At 51.4% G+C, this 19,167-nt stretch overlaps 1 protein-coding gene across 1 annotated transcript in view; it reads left to right on the top strand.

Annotated features, from left to right (window-relative positions):
• Positions 1-15,597, top strand: part of FRAS1 (Fraser extracellular matrix complex subunit 1) — a 159,037-nt gene extending 143,440 nt beyond the window's left edge. Inside the window, 30 exon segments of the mRNA XM_030477972.1 lie at positions 247-412; positions 763-792; positions 794-829; positions 831-873; positions 876-911; positions 1,576-1,781; positions 2,227-2,283; positions 2,285-2,384; positions 3,307-3,507; positions 4,819-4,898; positions 4,900-5,013; positions 5,191-5,346; positions 5,349-5,394; positions 5,397-5,444; positions 5,447-5,466; positions 6,044-6,190; positions 6,192-6,209; positions 6,211-6,258; positions 6,260-6,276; positions 6,594-6,658; positions 6,661-6,756; positions 7,531-7,745; positions 9,155-9,305; positions 10,169-10,276; positions 10,453-10,612; positions 11,357-11,473; positions 11,922-12,088; positions 12,708-12,913; positions 13,530-13,676; positions 14,301-15,597. Of these exon segments, the coding sequence (XP_030333832.1) occupies positions 247-412; positions 763-792; positions 794-829; positions 831-873; positions 876-911; positions 1,576-1,781; positions 2,227-2,283; positions 2,285-2,384; positions 3,307-3,507; positions 4,819-4,898; positions 4,900-5,013; positions 5,191-5,346; positions 5,349-5,394; positions 5,397-5,444; positions 5,447-5,466; positions 6,044-6,190; positions 6,192-6,209; positions 6,211-6,258; positions 6,260-6,276; positions 6,594-6,658; positions 6,661-6,756; positions 7,531-7,745; positions 9,155-9,305; positions 10,169-10,276; positions 10,453-10,612; positions 11,357-11,473; positions 11,922-12,088; positions 12,708-12,913; positions 13,530-13,676; positions 14,301-14,855 (3,556 nt within the window). The 3' untranslated portion in view covers positions 14,856-15,597.
• The last annotated feature ends 3,570 nt before the right edge of the window (positions 15,598-19,167 follow it).

The raw sequence follows: 19,167 nt of genomic DNA on the forward strand, positions 1-19,167 counted from the left end.
AATGCTTTCACCAGGAAAGGTGATAGAAGGAGCGATTTTAGGGCACAGCAGCAGAAATTGTAAAAGATGTGCAGAAGGGTTTCCGCTCTTCCCTCTGCGCTCAATGGGGAGGGCTGGGGGTTGTTCTGTGCAATAGCCTGTGCTGGTACAGGAGCAGTGGTGAGGGGAGACAGGGAAGGGAAAGGAGTGGGTTTGTGGTATGTGCCGGCTTTCTCATCTTGGTTCTCTCGCATGTGCAACTGGTGATGCAGGAAACATTGAGATTCCAGTCCTCCGACAGGGACCTGATCTCTCAACCCCCATCTCGGTGTGGTGTGCCACTCGGGCGTCAGACCCTCCCTCTGCCAGCCCGGGAATTGATTATGTCCCCAGCTCCAGGAAAATAGAGTTCAGGCCCGGCAAGACAGAAGAGGTGAGGAGCCCAGAGCCACTCCTGATGAGTCTGCTCTGTCTGGTGACAACTTTCTCTCTTGTTTATATTACTGTCATTTGCCTGTTTTGAAAATCCTCTCAGGGCCACTTGAGATTGTTAATGAATCTGCTAGGCCCAGACTCACATCTGCTCAGCACTCCAGACAGGGAAGATACAGTCAGGCCACCTCTCCCAGGATGAAGATGGCTGTCTAATCTCCAAAATGATGTGCCAGATTTATCTTGAACATTGATGAATTCAGGAAGGGCCTGACATAATAACTTTGCATTACACACCCAAATGTGAGTGCTAGGGAGGATGAAAGTTTTGCATCTCTGCTTTCCTTCTAGTTCTGCACTCTGACAATCCTGGACGATGCCACAGTACCCAGTAATAGAAGGGCTGGAGACATTTGTTTGTTTATCTCAGCTCACCCCATGGAGCTGAGCTGACAAAGCCGTTCAAGCCATCGTGGCCATTAATGACATCTTCCAGGATGGTGAGTTATCCATGGCAGCTCTGTCCAGCCCATCCTAAGCCTCTTCCTTAACAATTTCCGTGCAGCAGGAAGCTAGTCCAAGCTAGGTTATTTCTAGGCTGGAATAGCCTGTTTTCCTGGGGTCCTCCCATTCCATTTGGCTGCTCTGTTTCCTTCCATGCTTCACTGCCCACAGGAACTTGGAGTCTTCAGAAGTGCAGAATGAATTTTCCTGTGTGTTCCCTCACTTTCAGCCACGCTTTGCCTTCTCTGCTCAGAGCTCAGTCCTTGTTCTATGCTTTCTGTGAGCTAAAGTCCCCCTTACTATGGGAGAAAGTCTCAGTGCTTGTTTAGTTTTTCTTGTATTTCAATGTCTCTCATGTTTGCCTGCCTAAGGAAAGCACACCACTGTATAAATCTAACTTTGTAGCAGTCTGTAATCATTTCTGTCTTTGTATCTTTTGTTAAGGTCTGCCCTCTTGGTGGCTGCAAGCTATTTGTTCTGTGTCTGTCCACAAACAGTAGGATAATGCTTTGAGACAGAGCATCCATTCCAGCACTGAGTCCCAGTATAATCCCTTCCTGACTCCATGCAGCAGTTCTCCCAGGGTGTATGTGCCTCGATTAGTTCCTGTGTCTCTGTGGAGCTTCAACGCTGCTTGACTCTTTTTATTACCTCCTGCAGTACCAAGCATGCAGTTCACCAAGGATACGTACACGGTGAAGGAGAAGGAGGGTGCTCTGCACATCCCCATCTTCCGCACTGGGGACCTGAGCTATGAGTCCTCCGTCAGGTGCTACACCCAGAGCCAGACAGCAGAGGTCATGGAGGACTTTGCAGAGAGGAGAAATGCAGAGGAGTCTCGCATCACTTTCTTGAAAGGGGAGAAGGTGAGTTGAACCTGGCTTATAGGGGGAATGAAGAACCATTGATGAGAGGGGTTCAGATCTCCTCTTCAGCTCTGCATTGTCAGAGGGAGCTCACAGAGGCTGTCCACACTAGTTCAATGGATGCTTAAAGTCACAAATACAACATAACTCTGAACGTGTTGTTTGTTTCATGATAAAACTAGTTAAAATGTGAAATGCAAATCCTCTGTGTCAGTAGGACTCAGGATTGTTTTAGCAGAGAGCTGTCAGTTTGTGGAGGTAGGTGTGTTCCCCACTGTAACGGTGTCATCGTGTAATGGTGTGGTTTGTCCACACTGAAGTGGCAGCTTCCAGGATTGACACTCCTTGGATATTAAACCCTACATCGTTAAATACAGTGTGGCCTTTAAGTGGTTTCATCAGATTTGTAAATATTTGCTGTTTTCTCCTGCTTGCTTGGCTTTAGGTGAAGAACTGCAGTGTTTTTATCAGTGATGACTCTGCCTTTGAGCCAGAAAGCAAGTTTCCAGGTCTATCTTGGTAGCCCACTTGGAAACCATTGGAGTGGAGCTAGGGTTGGGAAGGTGGACATGGCCAATGTAACTGTCACCAATGACGAAGATGGTAAGCAAGTGCTCAGCAGGATTAGCTGTTATATAGGATGCAGTTCCAAGGTAGTTTAGCACAGTCTAACTGTGCAGTGTAGTGTTTGCAGTGTATTTAGCACACATAAATGCCCTTCAGCCACATGGCCACAGCTCTGTGCTGGTCACCAAACGTAATGGCTTTGTGCACTGGTCTTAGGGAGGGGTGGAATAACAGTGGCTTGAACCCAACCGTTTGTCCCGTTTCTCATTCCCCTGCATTTGCACAGGGAGTTGCTGTGCTTCCCCTGGGAGATTGTTTGCCTTCCCCAGTGCCACAGCCTGGAGAGGATCTGCTGAGAAGAAGGGGAATGCCAGGTTCCTTTGTGTGACTGCCAGTGGGGGCTGTAACACACATCGTGTGGCATGGATTTGAGGGCGTGTGGTTCAGTAGGAGGCAGGGGATGGGAGAATCATTTTGCTATTCAATACCTGTGTTGGGTTTTGCCTCACTCCTTGCCCTAATTCACATCTAACCTTACAGCTGCAGTTTTTGACCCCTGCTTTAAAGAGCCCCTTGCTCTGAAGATCATAGAATCACAGACTGTTTTGGGTTGGAAGGGACCTAAAGCTCATCCAGTTCCAACCCCCTGCCATGGGCAGGGACACCTTCCACTAGAGCAGGTTGCTCCAAGCCCCTGTGTCCAACCTGGCCTGAACACTGCCAGGGATGGGGCAGCCACAGCTTCTCTGGGCACCCTGTGCCAGGGCCTCACCACCCTCACAGGGGAGAATTTCTTCCTAAAGTCTAATCTAAGTCTACCCTCTGTCAGATGATGTGTAGATAAGAGTCTAAAAGGAGCTGAGCTTAGCTCACCCCAGTTGCTGAATGCCCTTCATCTGTAAATAGTCAGCTGGCATGCAAACCACACAGGGCTTTTTCTTCACTGCTGTCTCTTTAGCACCCACCATTGAGTTTGAAGAAGCTGCGTACCAAGTACGGGAGCCGCCTGGCCCGGAGGGTGTTGCTGTTTTAAATATCAAGGTGGTCCGGAGAGGGGATCAGAACAGGACCTCCAAAGTCCGCTGCAGCACCCGCGATGGCTCAGCTCAGGCCGGAGTGGATTACTATCCCAAGAGTCGAATGCTCAAATTCAGCCCAGGTAAGGGATTCTTGGAGGGAAGATCAGAGGTGGTGGCATGACCAGTGCCATTTATGTGTCTGTCAGAAAGGAGCATTGAAGGGAAACAGTCAGGAGATGTGGAAAAAGCCAATTCTTGCATGAGGTTTGCAACACAGCACAGGTCTAACTGCTCCCAGTGAACTGCATTAGCTGTAAGAAGGCATAATATACCCTTAGATTTCAGGGTTTAGATTTGATTTGGGGCTTGATCTTCGGCTTATCACAGTCTCTGTAGGAAGAAACACCTATCCAGTGTGTTACAGGTGGGGCGCAAGACTTCCCCTTTCCTTACATTAGGCTTGCCCTTTCCCCTCTCCCCTTCTGGGTGCCTGATCATTCTCAATTCAGACACACTGGTGTTCTAAGTTCCAGCCCTCTCTGCTTGATAAGCAAAGTGCCAAGCTGCCCAAGCAGATGGGCAATGAAAAGAAGGAGGAAAAGAAACCTTGGAGGTGGTGAGCTCTTTATTGAGACTTCCTGCACCCTGGAATTAATGCCACTTGAAAAAATGGGAAATACATCCCAAAGCTTGCCATGTTTTCTCTTGTATACATTTCATCCTTTTGCAAGGTCCCACTGGATGAGAAGTATCTGAAGTTTGTTTTGTTTGGGGTTTTTTTCCCAGGGTTTTTGGTAATATATTTAAAGTATACTACACAGACTTACTATGTGGTCTTTTCTAAAGCGTGACTTTTCTGGGCTGCAACGTTACGCTCTGCTGTGGCTATAATTCTGTTATGCAAAAAGGCTGAACTGTTAAATGACAGGTGATCAGAACAGAGGAAGAAGCACCAGCATCTGGCTGGCGAGAGTAAGGCGGTCTTCAGAGAATGTAAGGCTCAGCAGAGAACTTTAAGGATCCAGTGCAACAGCTCGGACCATGCTGCTGGACCAAGAAGCCCTCACCAAACAGTTCTGCATACTGATGTGAGAGACAGCAGAGATGCTCACAGCAGTGGTGGGAATGTACTTTGGATCATAGGTTTTCACTACAGACAGCTAATGCAAGACAGGCATTATTAATCCTCATATGGCATCTGCTAGTAATCTATCACCTGATCAGTTTGATCCGTTGTCATAGCTGGAGTTTTATGTATGGAGCAGACTCCTGTGGGAACAGGGTAAATTATTAGTAGCAAAGAAGTGGAAATAAAATTTATAATGCATTATTTTATCATAAAAGTTTTAGTGGTCACAGCCTAGACCAGCTGTGCAGCTTTTTTATGAGAACTTTAAGAGCAATATCTGATGATGAATGGAATTCTTCTGTTTCCTGCATTTCTCTCACAGGGGTGAACCACATCATGTTTAAGGTGGAGATCATGTCCAATGAAGCCGGGAGTGGGCATGAGTCCTTTTCTTTGGTGCTGGGGTCCAGATGATCCAGTGGAAGCTGTTCTTGGAGATACCAGCACTGCAATAGTGACTATTTTGGACCAGGAGGCTGCAGGGAGCCTGATTCTACAGCACCCTCTGTAGTAAGTTGCCCGTTGCAGTGGGTGTGATTTAGTACCCTTCAAGTACAGACTGAAAACCCCAGTGGGGTTTCTGAAATGAAATGAAGAGCTCGATGATGTGGCAGGGTTGGAGTCTGTGGAAGGATTGCCTGCTCTCCCTTCTCCCTCAGCCTAGGTGAATGCTGCTGTCCTTGCATCCATACAGGTTGTCACCCTGGCAGATTATGACCGGGTGGAAGAAGTGACCAAGGATGGTGCTAAGAAATCCCCTTCCCCAGGCTACCCGCTCATCTGTGTCACTCCCTTGTGACCTCACTTCCCCAAGTACGCCATCATGAGGGAACGCTGCAGCGAGGCTGGGAATCCACCAGAGGCTCAATACAGTTCAGCTGGGAAGTAGCAACCCCCACGGTGGGAACGGAGCCAGGTCACCTTTTGAAACCATCACTGACAACACACCGTCACTAGCGTCAACCATAAGGTATGTGGGAGGCACCGGTATGGCAAAGCTGCAAGAGCCCGTGGCAGCTTTTAGCTGGTAGTGCACACTTCAGTTACACACAGGTTAAAAATCTAAAATCAACTTAGACTTGGGAACGGCCTGAGACATCTGCATGCTTCTTTAGGATTATTTTTTCCCTTTCTGCTTCAGAAAATTTAGCACTGTTCTTCACTGAGCTTGCTAAAAGCACCGCTTCTGTTGATATGGGAGGTGGCTGTGAGCGCTTGCACACTTCAGTAAATATCTGGTGGCAGAGATGGATAGAACCTGGCAGATCTAACAGCTCAGGCTCCTTCTTCCCTCCCTTCAGTACGTGCGCAGAGTTTGGAAGCTGTAAAGCATCCAACATACTCAAGCATCTACTGCAGCATAGTAACAAGATGCATGTCCAAGTGGACAAAGTAGACATTGGGCATGTACGTGCTCTTGAGTGGAGTGTACCTGCCTTTGTGCTGCTCAATCACCAGGAAGAGTGGATTTTGCTACGCAATTGGACGTTGGCAACACTGGTGTCCTTGAACCCACAGGCATGTTTCTCCCTCCTTGTTCCCTGCAGGTGCTGGACAGCATTTACTTCAGCCGCCGATTCCATGTGCGCTGTGTGGCCAAGGCTGTGGACAAGGCTGGCCATGTGGGGACCCCCCTGAGAAGCAATGTAGTGACCATAGGCACAGACAGCGCCATTTGTCACACTCCTGTGGTCCGCAGGGACAGCCCGTGGTTTTCCAGGCACAGTCATTCATTGCCACGCTGAAGTACTTGGACGTCAAGCCACAAGGAGCATCCCAAACAGGTATGAAGCCTTGGAGAAGGGGAGAGCTTGAGTCAAGAGGAGAAACGTGTGTCTGAAACCACATCGCTCCGTGCAGTGTGCCCACTTGAACAGCTCAGGTGCTCAGGGTAGTGCTCCTACTCTCTTCCTCAAATCCTACTCTGCTGAGAGAGTGCCGTTGCCCTCAGGAATTTGGAGTTAGTGGGACAGTTTAAGGAGCAGATGTATAGTTGGGGAAATCTAACTGAAACTAAATATCGGGCTGCTACTAGCAGGCTCACCCTGTCTGTGCTGGGCTGCTGCTTTTTTCTGCTGTCTAATCCAGTGTTTGTTCCAGAATCCACATCTCGGTGCAGATCCCCCATCAGGATGGTATGCTGCCCCTCATCTCCACCCTGCCCTCCACAATCTGCATTTCCTTCTCTCCGAGTCTATCTACAGGCACCAGCATGTCTGCTCAAACCTGGTCACCATCAGAGACCTCAGAGGCATCTCAGGTAATCCTTAAAGCCAGCCTTTGCTTTCTGAAGTTGGTAGTTAGGAAGAAGCCAGTAAAAGAAATATAGATAAGAAGAAGTGTCTTCCCCTGGGGCTCTCTTGACATTAAGGTAAATCATAATTAATCTTCCTGTACTAACGGCAGGAGAACAGAGTTGCCCCACTGAAGATGAGATGTGATGCCTGGAATGTTTAAAAGATAATGGGGTTAAGCTGCGCTGGTTGTAGGTTCACACCGTGCTGGTGATTTTCTGCTTTTCAAAACTGTCTTGCGATATCCATGCGGTTAGAGAGAGATCCACAGGAAGTGGATCGCTGTGTATGTGTCACTGAGGTCTCCCACATGGCAACAAGAAGCAGCAAAAGCAAATTCACTCCTGAAGTAAATGCCGAAGGAAAAAAAGCAGTTAGTGTCTCTGACACTCAGGGTAATGTGGTCCATGGTGGGCAGGGGGTTGTTGTGCTTCATTTTACCAGTTCATACTCAGTTGAATTGAGTTCTGCATTTCTTAAGGTTTAACTTCAGCCTTTAATTAATAGGTTTGTAAGTTTGGGGTTTAGGATTCTTGTCCCATTCCTATAACTTTTTCCCCTGTGAAGACCTGTGTGTATTTAGTGTGACCTCTAGGATTATGAAGAGAGAGGAGCCCATTAAATCCCTAATATAATAAAAGTCACTGATGTGATTGGAGAGTGAAAATGGGACCTCAGTAATTGGCCTCAGCCTCTTTAAAATCTGAAGTGATCAGTGTCCCAATGTCTGTTAATCCCAGAGGCAGGGTTTCTGGATGAAGTGACCTATGACAGCATTGTTCTTGGGCCTGGCTATGACCGCCCTTACCAGTTTGACCCCACGGTGAGAGAGCCAAAGACCATCCAGCTCTATAAGCACCTCAACCTCAAGAGCTGTATCTGGACTTTCGATGCTTATTATGACATGACTGAATTAATTGACGTCTGTGGAGGCTCTGTCACCGCTGACTTCCAGGTAAGATGCCATATCCAAAACTCTTCCACATAATGCACATCCTGCTTAATTCTCAGGCAAAGCACCACTTAGTGTTCTTGTGTGTTTGCTGCTCTGTACAACTGGAGCATGGCTTTTTCCCCCTTTTCCCTGGAAAAGAACGGTGCTTTGTGAAATGCACTTAATTCATTTACTTTCATTGGGGTAACATATGTTTTATTCTTTTAACCTTCAGAGCACCAGTAAAATACGGTTTTTTTAAAGTAGAAGGATGTGATGGACATACAAAACTTTCTCAGCTGTGCTCTACTCTGTTACAATTTGGGCTGTATCCTTAGCCAAAAGATCAAAGAACCAGAGCAGAGGCGCATCAGTTACATACTCTGCAGTGGAGCAAAGTCATGGGAATTTTTAAGTAATTTTCTTAATTAACTGGCTGGCAGACCAAAAGCCTTAAAATGTTCTTCTATGAAATAGTGGCTTTTGCTACTAGAGGTGTCTCACTGCCCTCTCATGGATGGATTATACATGTACATCCCACTCCAGTGAATATCTCATCTTCATTAGGTTCCCGTATTAAATTCCCAGTCAGAATGTTATGGCCAGCATCACCTCTTTTAACTCCTGCTGGTCTGGAATATTTTGTTAACTCTCCTTTTATACCTCCAATGATTTGCACAAGTCCGGAGAAACTATTTGACCTGAACAACTGCAGAATTTAGGACGTGGAGACTGGCACCAACCCATCTGGAAGCCTCTCTGAGCAATCTCAGGGGCTTGCAGAGTACAGCTGTGTGCTCTGCAGATAATAAATGGTGTATATGTATAGCTGCAGAGCTCTGGTATTTCAGATACTCATAGGGCTAGTCCTGAGCAAGCAGAATTGCTTATTTTCAATTCACAGAATTGGAAACCAGGGAGATTCTGAGGTGAAGTTGTGACCACAGCTCTTTTTATACCAGCACACCAGTGTGCTTTAGCACTTGCCCTTATTTAGAATGCAAGTTTGTCTAAAGTACCTACATGTAAAGGTAATGAAAGGTCAGACAGACATCTCTGACTTAATTTTAAGCGTTCTGTAGCACATGAGGTGCTCTCTGTGCTTGCATACGTTTCCCAGCAGTTCATTATTATTTTTCAAATGGCAGCCCAGCAGTAACTTTTTTTGCAAATCAGCTAATTGTTTGCCAATAATGCTCAGTCTTCATGGAGCAATGACATGATATTGCTTTAGGAATATTTCATCCCCACATTATCCTCCCTGTGTTGAGGACATCCGTGGTCCAGAACTAAAAAAGAGTCTTCTGTTGCAGATACTCTGGCTTTTTCCCCCATTCGCAGTGCAGAATGAGAGTGCAGTGGATACTGTCTGGGTCAATGTCTCTCGTTTGGAAGGTGCATAACCACCTTTTTTGGGGTTTTATTGACAGGTACGCGACTCTGCTCAGTCCTTTTTAACAGTCCATGTCCCACTCTATGTATCCTATATTTACGTGACAGCACCGAGAGGTTGGGCTTCTCTTGAGCATCACACAGAGATGGAGTTCTCCTTTTTCTATGATACTGTTCTCTGGAGGACAGGTAGGTCCACGCTGTGTGAGGGGGTGCAGGAGAATTGGTTTGTTCTTGGGTTGGGGTTTTTTTACCATTTTCTTAGTTTCTGCACTGCCACCACAGTCCTGAGCGTAGGTAGCACTTGCTAAAGTAGAGTGAAAAGTGCTGCAAGGAAAGAGCTCTCTCTTCATCCGGGTCTCCACAGCCAGGCAGAGGTTGCTCCCTGTGAGATATTTGGAGTAATTCTTGTGTGAGAGCTGCACTCATGTTCCTCAACCTCGAGGTTCTCACAGATGGACTTTTCCCATAGTATCTTCTTGTTTGTTAAATCAGCAGTATTCCTGACTCATTGTTTGTTAAATCAGCAGTGAGCCCTGACTCATTCCAGTCCTCTGCTGGTGGTTACATCCATGCATCCATGCATGGTTTATCCTGTGCCTGTGAGTCTTCTATTTTCCAGATTGTTAATCTTTCCTTTCCCACAATATTTGGAGCCTCTGTGTGCTGCGAACCTGTGCCTTCAGCCTTGAGCAGTATTGTGACAGTGCCTCACCTTGGGTTATATTCTGCCAGCAGTGACACTTCAGTATTGTAGAGGAGGAACTCGCAGAGCTCGGTTCATGGAGGGCCACTCAGGAGTTAAGGCCAGGAGTACGCAGAAACAGTTACCTATAACTTACTATGCACAATAAGTTACATTCACAGGAGGGGAACTCAGTATACTTACTTCCTTTATGCTTGAGTGAGACTGGAGGATGATCCCATTGAAACCATACCTTTTTAGAGCTCTCTCAAATGCTTCTGGAGCTATGTGGGGCTGACAGAGCCCACCTGAGGACCGACTATCTGTGTGGTCTCCCTGGTGACTTTGTTCTTGCTGCACTGTGCAGGCATTCAGACAGACAGCGTTCTGTCGGCCCGGCTGCAGATAATCAGGATCTACATCCGGGAGGATGGCCGGCTGGTGATCGAGTTCAAAACGCAGGCCAAGTTCAGAGGTGAGAATGTTAGTCCTGGTAGAGGAAGAAATCACCATACAAATATAGATCTGTTCTGAAAACAGGGAGCAGAACCAGTCCCTCTTCCCACAAGGAGTCCCTCCCTATGCCAAGATGTGCAGTGAGGGCTCTCCCCATACTCTGCCTTATCTGTCACCACCTTATCCTCACCCCAGGGCTCTTTGTCATGGAGCACCACAGCCTGCCAGATGTCAAATCTTCTTTAATGACTCCAGACCACCTGGGAGGGATTGAGTTTGACCTGCAGCTGCTGTGGAGTGCTCAGACTTTCGACTCTCCCTACCAGCTCTGGAGAGCAACCAGCTCCTATAACAGGTGAGAGCTATAGGTTCAGCCACCTCCAGCAGCTTCCCGTGGCACTGTGTTCTTAAGCAGTCAACATGCGTGCAATTAACAGCAGCAGTGGAGCAGTTTCAGACCAGGCCAGAGTAAGCAATCCCTGTTGCCCTTTCAGTCGTGTGGAGTGGTCAGGAGCCAGCCTCACTCAAGGGCTGAGCTCCAGCATACAGGGAGCCACTGCCAGGGCTGAAAACGCTCCTCTGCTCATTGTGTAAGTAGAGGGAAAAATCAGTTCATGTCCTTGCAAATCCATTTTTGTAGCCAGCCTGACCTTGAACATTGCCAGGGATGGGGCAGCCACAGCTTCTCTGGGCAACCTGTGCCAGGGCCTCAGCACCCTCATAAGGAAGAACTTCTAAACGTCTAATTTAAATCCCTGCTCTGTCAGTTTAAAGCCATTCGCCCTTGTCCTGTGCCTACCCGCCCTTGTCAAAAGTCCCTCTCCAGTCTGTGACTATTTATTCTTACAGCCTGTGCTCCTTGCACAGAGGGTCAAATTAAACACCACAGGTCAAATTTGTCCCTCCTGCAACTGCTGGAGATAATGGACATTTCTGGGGCGATAATGCACATTTCTGGGGCGAGGGGGAAGTCCTGCTATACACTTTGTCTTGCCTGGTTATACTAATTAGAAAAAGGTGGATGTTGGGCAAACACATCAGCTGGGTGAACAGCCTGGAATCCCACTTAGTGACCATAATGTCTCCTGTCTGTTCCCAGGAAGGACTACTCTGGAGAGTACACAATCTTCTTAATCCCCTGCACTGTGCAGCCCACGCAGCCATGGATAGAGCCTGGAGACAAGCCCCCACCCTGTACAGCTCATGCTCCCGAGCGGTAAGGAGCACCCACCATCACCCACTGGGACAGTTTCAGCACATTGGGGTTGTTTGGGTGGTCACCGCAGGCGTGTGGCACCCTACAACAGCAGCAGGATGGGAACAGGGGAGGGGTGGAAGCTCCCCTTTGGCTCAGGAGTCCCCCTGCAACCGAGACCGTCCTCACTGCAGGCCATGAAAGATTGCACCGTCACAGAGGTTTTCAGCCTCCAAGCCTTTGGTTGTCCCCACAAAGAAAGAAAATCAAACATGTTGTGAGAAGGCTTCAGCTGGCCATGCAGAGCCCTGCACCATTGCTACTGCTGTTACCACCCTAGTATGGGCTGCTAGACTACAAATAGTAAAGCAGAAGGGAAGAAAGGAAGCTGACTGTGTGGGTCACCAGCATGACCTTCAGATGTGTCCAGACTAAACCTCTCCTTTTTCTCTTCCTGTCTCAATTTTAGATTTTTGATCCCGATTGCCTTTCAGCAGACAAACCGCCCAGTCCCCGTTGTCTACTCTCTGAACACGGAATTTCAACTCTGTAACAACGAGAAGGTGTTTCTGATGGACCCCACCAAATCCGAAATGTCTCTGGCAGAAATGGATTACAAAGGAGCTTTTTCAAAGGGTAGGATTTATTTTCTTTCTCCTTCCCTTTCTGCTTGTACTTGATCATAGAATCATGGGATGATTTGGGTTGGAAGGGGCCTTAAAGCTCATCCAGTTCCAACCCCCTACCACAGGCAGGGACACCTTCCACTAGAGCAGGTTGCTCCAAGCCCCTGTGTCCAACCTGGCCTTGAACACTGCCAGGGATGGGGCAGCCACAGCTTCTCTGGGCAGCCTGTGCCAGCACCTCACCACCCTCACAGGGAAGAACTTCTTCCTAATGTCTAATCTGAGCCTCCTCTGTTAGTTTAAAACCATTCCCCCATGTCCTATCACTACATGCCCTTGTAAAATGCTTCTGACTTCAGAATTTCCATTCCTCTGAAGAAGGGTAAATCCCAGATTTGGCTTTACCTCTTTTACAGCAACAAATGGTATTTTGAGCATGTTACAGCCCTGTAGCAGCATGACAAGACATGACAAATGTGCTGTGGCACAGTATTTTGCCATCTGCAGAGCCCAGTCTAAACCCTTCAAAACCCAGAGCCATGTGTCACCTGGTGCATTTGGCTCTAACAGTGGTTCTCTTGTTGAGTCAGAGAATTCAACCTGACCTTGTTTTCTCCCAACCTCCTCAGGGCAAATCCTGTACGGCCGCGTACTCTGGCACCCTGAACAAAACCTGAACGCTGCTTACAAACTGCAGTTGGAAAAGGTCTACCTGTGTACTGGCAAGGATGGCTACGTGCCTTTCTTTGACCCAATGGGCACCGTCTACAACGAGGGGCCCCAGTATGGCTGTATTCAACCCAACAAGCACCTCAAACACCGATTTCTCCTCTTGGTAAGTGTTTCTCCATGCTTTGGTGAGGATTGTGTGTGATGTGTCTGGTCTCTCAGCCTCTCACTGCCCTAATGGAGCTGGGGACTAAATTTTATTCCTACTTATGGGGAGGACAGGTGTCCTGTCCTTCTCTGCTTATACTATGGCTTGGAATTGACAGACTGGCAGCGTATAAATGGAGATTTATTTACCAGTTACACAGAAATTGCATACATCTATGATTAGCTTCCCATCTATGATTCAGCTCTTACTACGTGCTCTGTAATTAACATTTGCCAACGTCCTCACTGGACAAGGGCGATGTGAATGGTGTGAGTGAGCTTGGCGTGCATACATGAGCAGGCTGTTCAAACTCTTCTCCCCATCTCCAGCTCTACAAACCTAGTTTTGACACGGATCAGTGGTAAAACAGTAGGAAGCCTCTACAAAGCATAAGTATTTTCTGCACATTAAGCTATGCCTTTACAGAAAAGTCCGTGCCTGTGCGTAGGTGTGGAGACTGGGCGCTTGGAACCGATTCCTACAGCACTACACAGGTGTTACTCAGTGCTTGTGCCCTCCCTTGGGTAAGACAACAGTGTGTGCTCCTCTTCCTGATGCCTCTCTTAATTTCCAGGACCGAAACCAACCAGAAGTGACGGACAGGTATTTCCACGATGTGCCTTTTGATGCCCACTTTGTTTCGGAACTGTCTGAGTTTCACTCAGTAAGCAGCATGCCCGGAGTTGATGGATTTACTCTCAAGGTGGATGCTCTGTACAAGGTACGTACCAAATGATAGCAGCCACCCAAAACTAACTTCTCCCAGATACTTTGCGAGTTGTAGTCCCTGATTTCTGGGCCAGGGAGAGGCCAGTTTGTAACTCAGTGACCTGTTTGCTGAAGGGCCTTCTTGGCATTGCTAGGATTGGACTAGAAATTAACAGTAGGGCCAGTTAAGACACAAACTCCAGCACTGAAAATGGAGATGAGGAATTTATTGTGATTTTTTTTTTTCCAAAGCACTCAGGAAAGAAGCTGTTTAAAAATATATTAATCATAGAATCAGAGAATGGTTTGGGTTGGAAAGGACTTTAAGATCATCTAGTTCCAACCCCCGTGCCATGGGCAGGGACACCTCACACTAGACCAGGTTGCTCAAGGCCCCATCCAGTCTGGCTTTGAACACTGCCAGGGATGGTGTTCCTGAATTAATTATTGCCATTGTCGGAAACAAGACTAACACCTCACTTGGTGATAAATATTATGGCGGGTGCTCATAAAACCATGCTGAGCTTTTGAGTTGAGGAACAGGACACAAGATGCAGCCAACTCTGCCTTTACTTAAAATCACCTGATCTAAAAGCTATAAAGCACCATGTGTGCGTCTGTCTTCTCTTTCTTCAAGGTGGAAGCTGGACACCAGTGGTACCTTCAGGTCATCTATGTGATCGGCCCAGAAAGCATGGCAGGGCCTCGCGTCCAGCGCTCCCTCGCTCACCACTGGAGGCCACGCAGCCGCAGGGACCTGGTTGGTGCCGACGGGAGGCCAACGCTGGACGACTCCTTGATCTATGACAACGAAGGCGACCAGATCAAGAACGGCACCAACATGAAGTCGCTGATCTTGGAGAGGGAGGAAGCTGCCGTGGCAGCCTCCTTCTCCCAATCGGGTGCTTCCCTGGGGAGCGCCTTTGCCGCCATTGCCCTGCTGCTGCTGCTGGCCGGGCTTTGCCTCCTCACCGGGAAGCGTCGGAAGCTGCGGCAGAAGCGGGAAGCAGCCCCAGAGGAGCATCCACTGAACACCAAGGTGGAGCTGCCCCGAGGAGCCGAAAGGTCAGCAGACAGCCGGTACTGCACCGTGCGGAACGTTAATGTGTGGAGGGAGAGCGGCAGGAAGGTGAAGCAGGTGAACTTGGAAGTCAAAGTCCACAGCAATTTGCATGACGGAACGGAGGTTTAATGGAGCACACGCTTTGGTTTGGCAAAGGCTTTTTATGAATTGTAAAAGAAACTCACAAAAATAATCCAAAAAGGAGAAACTAAGACAAGTTCTGATGGGTTTGTGTGCTCTGGTGAGGAGGAGGAGCAGCCCTGGCTCATCATCTCTGCCCCCCCCGCCCCTATCACCGAGATTAAAGGCTGAACGTGGACCTGACGCGGAGGGCGACCGGGATGTCGCTTCCCTGCGCTCTCTCCACTTCAGCCCCGCTGTTCCCAGTGGAGAGGCGTCTGGTGCTCGCAGCGGGGGATGTAGTGCCGCCCCTCAGCCACCGGGGGGAGCTGCGCTCAGCAGTGGTGCTCCGCGTCCGCCAGAGGGCGCCAGGCAGGGGGTTCATTATTAAGTCATCACCTCAAGAGTGACGTCATACCTTAACGTCGTGTGAAAGGTAATTAACGCTATTTACAGGCATCGACTAAGGAGTTCAAAGCACCTCTAACCCCTGAGCGGACAGAAGAACTCAAAGGCAGGGGAAGGAGCCTGCCCCAGGATCACATGTAACTCCCACACTTTGAATTCTAAAATCAAAATTTAATGCTGGAATTAAACTGGGAATGTTTATCTGACGACTGCTTAATGTGCTGCATGAACATGGAGGGAACGGGGGAAATAAAAGGCGTCAAAGCCGGGCACAGGGCCGCTATGTGCTGGTCACACCTAGTGGTGTGACCTGCCGCTCCTTCCTGCGCCACGTTGTAAATCATTCGCTGTCATAACCTGAAAATCAATATACTTTAGTACTGAGTAACTGATTAGTTAATCATGGTTGTGGGCATTGTAAAGCATTGATAGGGTGCGACAGGAGGATGCTACTGGGGGGTCTGAAAAGCACCTTTTACCCCAGAGACTACCTCAGATGTTTAATTCGGGGACCAATGTGACCAGATCCCCGCTCCGGAGGGAGTCCATGCACCAGCCCACACCCCTCCCATAGCCTACACTCCCCATTGCCCCCCGCTCCCCTGAGCCGGTGCCAGCCCGGCCCTGGCTTTGACCCCAGAAACGCCCACCGGGGGCTCATTTCTGAGCCCAAAGGTGCAGGACTTGGGCTCTGGCCGTAAAATGCCCAGCTCAGTCCGTGCTGCAGAGCCCCAGCCCCGGGTCCCGAGCACCAAAACACCGTCCTGAGCCCCCGAACACCCTCCTGACTCCCAAAACACCCTCGTGAACGTCAAAGCAGCATCCTGAGCGCCGATCCGGCCTGACTGAGCTGAACCAGCCCCCAGCTGAACCCCCGTGTGTTGCGGGGCGGCCCCGGCAGGGCCGGGCGCTGCTTTGGAACTGGCCGGGAGGACCCGCGGAGCGGGCCCGACCCCGGGTGGCCGCGGGAGGATCGGGCCCCTCCGGGCTTTATTCCGCTGCGCGCCGAACCCTGCTGCTCTGTGCGCTGCTCACCGGCAGCAAAGCCGCCCGGGCACCGGCACTGGGCACCCCGCTGTGCCCCGGCATCCCCCCGGCCGCGGCCCCTGTCCCGGCTCCCGCTCCCTGCTGCCGGCCCCGGGCCGAGCCCCCCGCGCCTCTCCTGGGCCCCGCCGGGGGAGACCGGACAGGCTGGTGCCGCCCCGGGACCGCGCACGGCGGCAGGGCTGGGCCGGGGCCCGGCCTCGCCGCCTCCGCCGCGGAACTGCCCCCGGGGCCGGGCCTCCAGCGGGCCCCAAGTCCTGCGTTGCCCTCTCCTGCCCGCGGCCACTGCCTGCCCCCGGCCGGGGCTGCCCCGCCGAGACCCCGGACGCGGTCCCCCGGGGCGGTGGTTTCGCGCAGACGTTGGATAAAGACGCTGGAGCGGGCGGCAGCTCCGGCGGTACCGTCCGTCTTGGCCTCACGCTCCCCCGGGAGCGGCCTCCGGCGGGGCTGGGCTCTGCGGCCCGGCCCCGAACGCGGCACCCCAGGCTGTGCTGTGACCGCGGCCGCGGGAGCCCGGCTGCCGGCGCCAAAACCCCGTTTCTGAGCCTTAAATCCAGCCGCACGAGCCGGGTGTGAGTCCCCGGAACATGGGGCTGGTCTCTGGGTTAGGATCAGATCCTGCTTCTGAGCACCAAACCGCAGCACTTGGTCTGTGTGCTCAGCTCCAAAACACGGGAGTTAGTTAGTTAAGTCTCCATTTCCGAGCCCTAAATCTGGCCAAATGAGCCTGGTTTTGAGTCCTCCGAATGCAGCACTTACTTACTTACTTAATTACTTATTTTTTATGCACCACAAAAGTGGCTGAGTGACCCCTGTTTCAGGCTCCTAAAACGCAGCACTTTTAATCTCTGGTTTCTCAGCTCCAACACTGGCCACATAAGCCTAGTTCTGACCCCCCCAAACACAGCACTTACTTTTACTTACTTACTTAGTCTCTCTTTGTGAGCCCCAAAACACAGGACTTGACAGACTTACTTAACTGATTTAGTCTCTGCTTCTAAACCCTAAATCTGGCCAAATGAGCCTTGTTTTGAGCCTCCAAAACGCAGCACTTTTTTACTTACTTTTTTTACTTAGTGGAGTTTTTGTGTGAGCCCTAAAACTGGCCAAGGGAGTATAGATTTGAGCCCCTAAATTGCAGGACTTGGTTTCTGGTGCTGGGCAGCAAAAGGCAGGACTTGGTCCGTGTTTCTGAGCCCCAATATTAGCCCAGTGAGTCACCTCACTTCAAGAATGCATACACAGGACTTTGTTTCTAAGCTCTAAACCTGGCTTTTGAGCAGCAAAATGCACGACTTGGTCTGTTTCAGCCCCACAACCGACTACATGAGCCAGTTTCCAACACGTGGGGCTTGGTTTCCATTTCTGAGCCCCAAATCTGGCTTTAGCGACCCCGGTTTTAAGCCCCCAAACTGTAAGACTCTATCTCTTGTTTCTGAACCCCACGCCCTCGGGTAGCCCAGCCAGGCCTCTGATCCCGGTGTCCAGCCCTGCGGGGCTCGACCCTCCTGGGAAGCTGGGCCCGGAGCCCCCCCAGCAGCCACATCCCAGCGACACGGGGCTCGCTCCCGGCTCCGCAGCACCGACCGGGGCCGGTCCCTGCTCTCGGGGCCGGCTCTGCTGAGCTATAGCCCCCGCTGGAGCCCCAAACCCGCCCCAGTCCCGGAGCCCCGGCGGTGCTCGGGAAGGGGCCGGGAGACCGACCCTCCGGGGCTTATTCCCCGGCGTTCCGCGCCTGCCAGCGGCCCAGGGAGACCCGGAACCCCCGGCAGAGCCGGCAGCCGCCGGGGAGCCGCAATACGGCACAACCAGCTGTCCCCGAAGCGCTCACCCTCCCGAGCAGCGCCTGGCCCCGCCCCTCGCCCGCTACTTATATGGACATAGCCCCGCCCACCCGATCACACCCGCCTTCCAGCACCCTCCTTTTATAGAAGTCGCCCCGCCCACATCTCCTTTTATAGATGTACTGGGCACATCGCTCCGCCCCCTCGCTCCATAGGCCACGCCCACCAGGGCCGCCCCGGGTCCCACCGCCCGCCCGCCCATCCCCCGGCGCCGTGGCTCGAGTCTCTGTGCCCTGGAGCTGCTGTCCCCGAACCCAGCGCCGCGTCTCTCCCTTCCTCCCCGGGCAGCACACACGGAGCGGGGTGGGGAAATACCCGGCCAAAGCCCCGACAACGCCAGTTTCACACCGGTTCCTACCAGGACCACTCATCTCTTCCCATTTAATCCCGGCTGTGGCTCTCGGGAGCGGCCCCGGCACCTTCCACCGAGACCCATCGCCGCCCCTCGCGTTATCCGGCGCCCCACGGGGCCGGTTCTGGGCAATGACCCCCGTACAGAGAGCCCCGAGCAGCAAAGCCGGGGGCAGCCCAGCCCCGGCACCAGCGGACACCCAGAGGCTCCCGGCGGAGCTCTGTGCGGCCGGCGCTGGTGCCGCTGCAGAACGGACCCGGCTGTGCGCGGACAGCCTGGAAGCGCGTTCCCTGCTCCCAGGAAGACCCCGGCCGAGCTCCATCCCCTGCGGAGGGCTCAGCGCGCTCCCGGCTCGCTCCCCCATCACATCACCCCCATGTCCCCAGAACACAGGTCACACAAACACCGGTAACCTCAGGAACCGCTGTGTGGCACCAGCTCCGCGGCCCCTCGGCCGCAGCAGGGTCCTGGAGCGCCGCTTACCGAGCCGGCGTCCCGGGGCACAGTCCAAGGCGGCTCCGTGGGGATGGTGGGCACGGGGCGACGCTTCCCATGGCCCACCCCAGCAGCGAGAAGCCGGCTCGACCCAGGCTGCTCCCCCGGCCTGCACCCACCATCACATCTCCTCCTCCTCACCTTCCTCTTCCTCTCTCTGCCCCGAGGTGCGGGTCCT

The sequence above is a fragment of the Strigops habroptila genome, chromosome 3, assembly GCF_004027225.2.
Source record: "Strigops habroptila isolate Jane chromosome 3, bStrHab1.2.pri, whole genome shotgun sequence".
Taxonomy (NCBI): Eukaryota; Metazoa; Chordata; class Aves; order Psittaciformes; family Psittacidae; genus Strigops; species Strigops habroptila.